This window comes from Porites lutea, chromosome 14, assembly GCF_958299795.1.
Source record: "Porites lutea chromosome 14, jaPorLute2.1, whole genome shotgun sequence".
NCBI lineage: Eukaryota > Metazoa > Cnidaria > Anthozoa > Scleractinia > Poritidae > Porites > Porites lutea.
Window position 1 is genome coordinate 13,516,534 of NC_133214.1, and position 4,871 is coordinate 13,521,404.

The 4,871-nt window shown below is 38.7% G+C and overlaps 1 protein-coding gene across 1 annotated transcript; it reads left to right on the forward strand.

Moving 5' to 3' along the window:
* Window positions 1-2,553: 2,553 nt before the first annotated feature.
* Window positions 2,554-4,871, forward strand: LOC140925106 (uncharacterized). Its single transcript, XM_073375055.1, has 4 exons — window positions 2,554-3,325; window positions 3,733-3,867; window positions 4,083-4,273; window positions 4,513-4,871. Exons 1-4 carry the CDS (start codon window positions 2,938-2,940, stop codon window positions 4,675-4,677), a joined length of 879 nt encoding a protein of 292 aa, XP_073231156.1. The 5' UTR covers window positions 2,554-2,937; the 3' UTR covers window positions 4,678-4,871.

Here is a 4,871-nt window from a genome sequence, read left to right on the forward strand (position 1 = left end):
AAATGTCCAGTGCTGGCCACAAGATCCCTACTTTCCTTTTTCATCCTTAGTTCCACACTTCTCAGAGGTGTGGAAGTGTGGAAAAGTCTGACAAAGTCAGATAATGTCACACTTTTCCCCCTGTTAAGAACCCCTTGTCATTCTTTACTTAGTACTACACTTCTCAGAGGTGTGGAAGTGTAGAAAAGTCTGACAAAGTCAGGATAATGTCACACTTTTCCCCCTGTTAAGAACCCCTTGTCATTCTTTACTTAGTACTACACTTCTCAGAGGTGTGGAAGTGTAGAAAAGTCTGACAAAGTCAGGATAATGTCACACTTTCCTCCCTGTTAAGAACCCCTTGTCATTCTTTACTTAGTTCTACACTTCTCAGAGGTGTGGAAGTGTGGAAAAGTCTGACAAAGTCAGGATAATGTCACACTTTCCTCCCTGTTAAGAACCCCTTGTCATTCTTTACTTAGTTCTACACTTCTCAGAGGTGTGGAAGTGTGGAAAAGTCTGACAAAGTCAGGATAATGTCACACTTTCCTCCCTGTTAAGAACCCCTTGTCATTCTTTACTTAGTTCTACACTTCTCAGAGGTGTGGAAGTGTGGAAAAGTCTGACAAAGTCAGGATAATGTCACACTTTTCCCCCTGTTAAGAACCCCTTGTCATTCTTTACGTAGTTCTACACTTCTCAGAGGTGTGGAAGTGTGGAAAAGTCTGACAAAGTCAGGATAATGTCACACTTTTCCCCCTGTTAAGAACCCCTTGTCATTCTTTACTTAGTTCTACACTTCTCAGAGGTGTGGAAGTGTGGAAAAGTCTGACAAAGTCAGGATAATGTCACACTTTCCTCCCTGTTAAGAACCCCTTGTCATTCTTTACTTAGTTCTACACTTCTCAGAGGTGTGGAAGTGTTGAAAAGTCTGACAAAGTCAGGATAATGTCACATTTTTTCACAGGCACTAACCCCTTGTCATTCTTTCCTTAGTTACACTCCTATGTATGAAATGAGAATAAAGCGCAGTGGGAGTGTTTGTTGGTTTTATTCCTGCAACTCGTTTTACATCTTTTTAAATGCTATTTTTAAGTTAAGACAACAATTCCGTGACTAGAAGATATTAGCCTTGTTTCACTGCCATCTGTTTGAATACCCGACCATAAAACAAGCCTACGTTTTCTCTGTCACGAAGTACCCGTCAGTCCTTTATCTTAGTTTATTTATTTATTTATTTTTCAACGGAAACCTGAACAAAGTCATCTCATCTATGGATTTTTATGTTTGAAATTTTTCATCAATGTGCCATATATGAGACGTCTTATTCTGGGTTCTTCTCCTTCCTATAGATCTATTCGGCCGACTCAATGTCGTACCCAATTCAAACCCTTTGGGTATAAAGCGTTTTGTCTAAGGAATTCCATATCATTTATTAAAATGTGAATGCCACATTTACGATCGTGACAACGCTAAAAATAGGCAGTAAAGAATGCAGTGAATGTGCGTTCTATCTTCCTCGCTTTAAGATCACCTTGATAAACTTAATGCTCAAATCAATTGTTATTGTTCTATCCCTTCTTCAGGTTCATGACCTAAATTGGTCTAAAAATATACAGCATTCTGTATAAAGTAATAATTGTGACTTATTGGCCTAGAGTAGCTACCTGCAGATCTCTCTGTTGAAAAGCGGGAATCACTGTTTCGGTGCGTGTTATAGGGCCGGCAATATTTATGTTATCTCTACGGCACGTGACAATACTAAAAGATTTGCATGGTCCACCCTCCTCTTAGTCTTTCGAGAGTCACCGTTAGGTGAATTCTTTTTCGAGGTTTCTTGGCCTTGAGCCGCTCGCCTCCGAGCGTGGTGTTGCGTTTGTCGGTGATCCCGTTAATCGTGGCGAGCGCCTGGGAGACTCTGCCGTCTCTTCTAATGCGCTTTCATGGCCATTTTTCCTTTTCGCGCTACAATTAAAGGGAAAAAATAGCCAATTTAGTCTTACTTTCCTGGGATCATTTGCACTTCACGATACATTCTGATGGAAAACAGTGTCTCTAGCTCGTGTAAATTGATTTTTATTTTCTTTTATCTGGGTAACTATCTTGAAGGCTGATAGCATGCATTGTTTTTTTCCGTTTGAGTATTAACGAATTACTTGTTAAGATGTAGCACATCAATATGCTGCGTTAAAACTGAATATATTAATTATCCTTCGATGTCTCAAAACTCAGATGTAATTGATTGAACGCGCTGGTAATCTTTTTGTCTTCTGTGGCCCTCCTTTCAAATTTTGTTCCATCTTAAAGGTCGAGTTATCATATATTTTTAGAATTATGCCGTGTTTCTCTGGTTGAAGGAGTGACCTGCATAAGTCCGCTTCGGTTTTTGATAAAGGTAGCATACCATCGTACAATTAATTTATTTTAATTTTCAATGTTCATTATAAACGGCACGTCTACTGCAAAATCATGGAAAGTTTTCATCACTGGCTGCTGATTATGATAAAAGTTAATGTCGATAAAAAATTCTGACATTGGAAAAGAGAAACAATAACAAAAAAAGTCTACCTTGTCCTTGAAGGAAGTATCTCTTCTTCCATCAAAGACTGGCGATACTGTCGAAGAGTTACTGCGTACTTCGCCAGTTTGTCCGCCAATTCCGCTTCTCCCCCCTTCTCTATGTCAGTCTTGACGAATGTGTATTGCTACGAACAAAGAACAATGAAGGGAATAAGAGCCACGGTATTATAATAGTTACGTCTATAATGCATAAAACACCAGTTGAGGGAAAAATGGGAAAAAATATACGTTCTGAGACTCTAGTGTTTGTGTGGTAAATTCAAAACGGATTTGTCGCCACCAACCTTTGCGGTTCCCTGTGTCTTCGTTGAAATAACGATTCCGAGTCCATCCTGTTCGAGACTGGTGATCGTGTCCACTGCCCCTTGCTTATTCCCCATGTCCCTAAATTTCTTTTTTTCATTCAGGGCTGTGATGTGCAATCTCTTCCCAGGCAGAAGAAGTACGTATCCTCCAGGATTAGCCACTGGCTTGGCAGGTTCATCCGTTGACGTCTGTGTCGGCGTTCGAGCAATGTCATCCTGGAGCATTCGGACTTCTTCTGCCGAGGAATTCCTTCCACATAAATATAGGGTATGGTTAATACAAGTCGCAACGAAATTTACAGCTGCATTGACGGCACTGTCTGTAACAACCGTGGAGGGCTCAAAGTCTGATTCACCCGACGAGAAATACAGAATTTTGGCATGCAAGAGAGACGCAACCTTGTCCTGCAAAACAGAGAAGGACCGAGATGCAAGGCAGAGGAAGAATGACCGCTGTGCAGGTAAAATGCAAATTGTTCTCTTTTCAGGGCACAAGCCCCGTCACAATGGAGGGTCTCCTTGCGGTCACTATACACCTTGAGGATTGAATTTGACCAGAATTTTAGTACTGAGTTTATATATATTTCGATATTGTCGCGCGGAATCCTGACTGTAATATAGAACAGCTTCTTCGCAGAATTCAAAAGTGATTCAAATGTAATTTTACATTACTAAATTTTTTTTTTCTTCTCATGAACATGGCTACGTAAATTTTTTTTCAGCGCAAGCCCCTAGTGTAGACGTCTAGAAATACAGGCAGGAGCATCTACATGAATATACTTATTTTTAGAGTGTTCGTTAAAAATGTTTGATTTACTTCCTCTCAAGTTCACAAATTAGTATTCACAAAATGATTGTTTACTCCTAGGAATACTTTGTATTATGTCGCCGTGTGGAGTGATTACCCGGTGGTCGGAATTATTTTGCACGGAATCAAAGACTCAAGTCTACGCAGTGTTGCACGATTTGTTAAGCCGGAATGAAAACATATTTGAGGCTTTAAGTAAGAAACACTCATTAAAAATTGTTGTATATCATTGTGTAGTGAAAATAGTATTAATAATAATAATAATAATAATAATAATAATAATAATAATAATAATAATAATAATAATAATAATAATAATAATTAAAACATACACAAAGCCGTGAAATAAGATTTTTATCATTACAGTTCTGTACCCTGTCCATGACCATCCACTGATCATTTACTCGCAGGGTACATTATTTATGACGATGGATGCCATTTGAAGAAATTTGCTCAAAACCCTTCTCGACGGGACGTGACAAGGACTGCAAAGAGATTGTCACAGCTATCGATTCTGGTGGACAAAATGCACATGAAGGGCCATGTCGATCAGTGGTGCAAAGAAAACTGCGACGCAAACAACGTAGAAGAGCTCAAAGGGGTAATGAGAGGAAAAAGATGTGGTGTACAATGTTATTAATTTTATTTAGTACTATAAAGATCTCAGTTTCATTTAATAGGTCGTCGGCCACAACACTGAAACTTATTTTAATCTTATCACTTACTAAGTTATTTAATCACGGTAATTAATCCTTTCGCGGCATATAAGTGCATTTTACCATGAAGCGATATACAGACGTTTTGATGTTGTCATCTGACCTCTTTGTGTTTCACCTACAGATTGACACAGAAGTTTGCGAGCAGACCTTCTCTTGGCTGTCCAAATATGCAAAAATGACAAGGAAAATGAACAGAGGACACTTCGTCTTTTTCATAATTTATGTCCAGCATTTACATAACCTTAGAGAAGAGGAAAAACTGAGAAACAGTGGATATATGGCGTGATCTAACAATGATCAAATTTGAACCCGTACTGATAAGGAAGAAAGCTTGGTTGGTGATCGGATTTCTTAACTTTAAGTTTCTTTCAACAGCTGGCATTGAAACAATGGTTATATCTGCTATTCAAAATAAAAATAGTTCTTTAGGAAAAATGTAAAAAACCATACAGAAATAAAACCAAGTGCTCATAAAGCTTA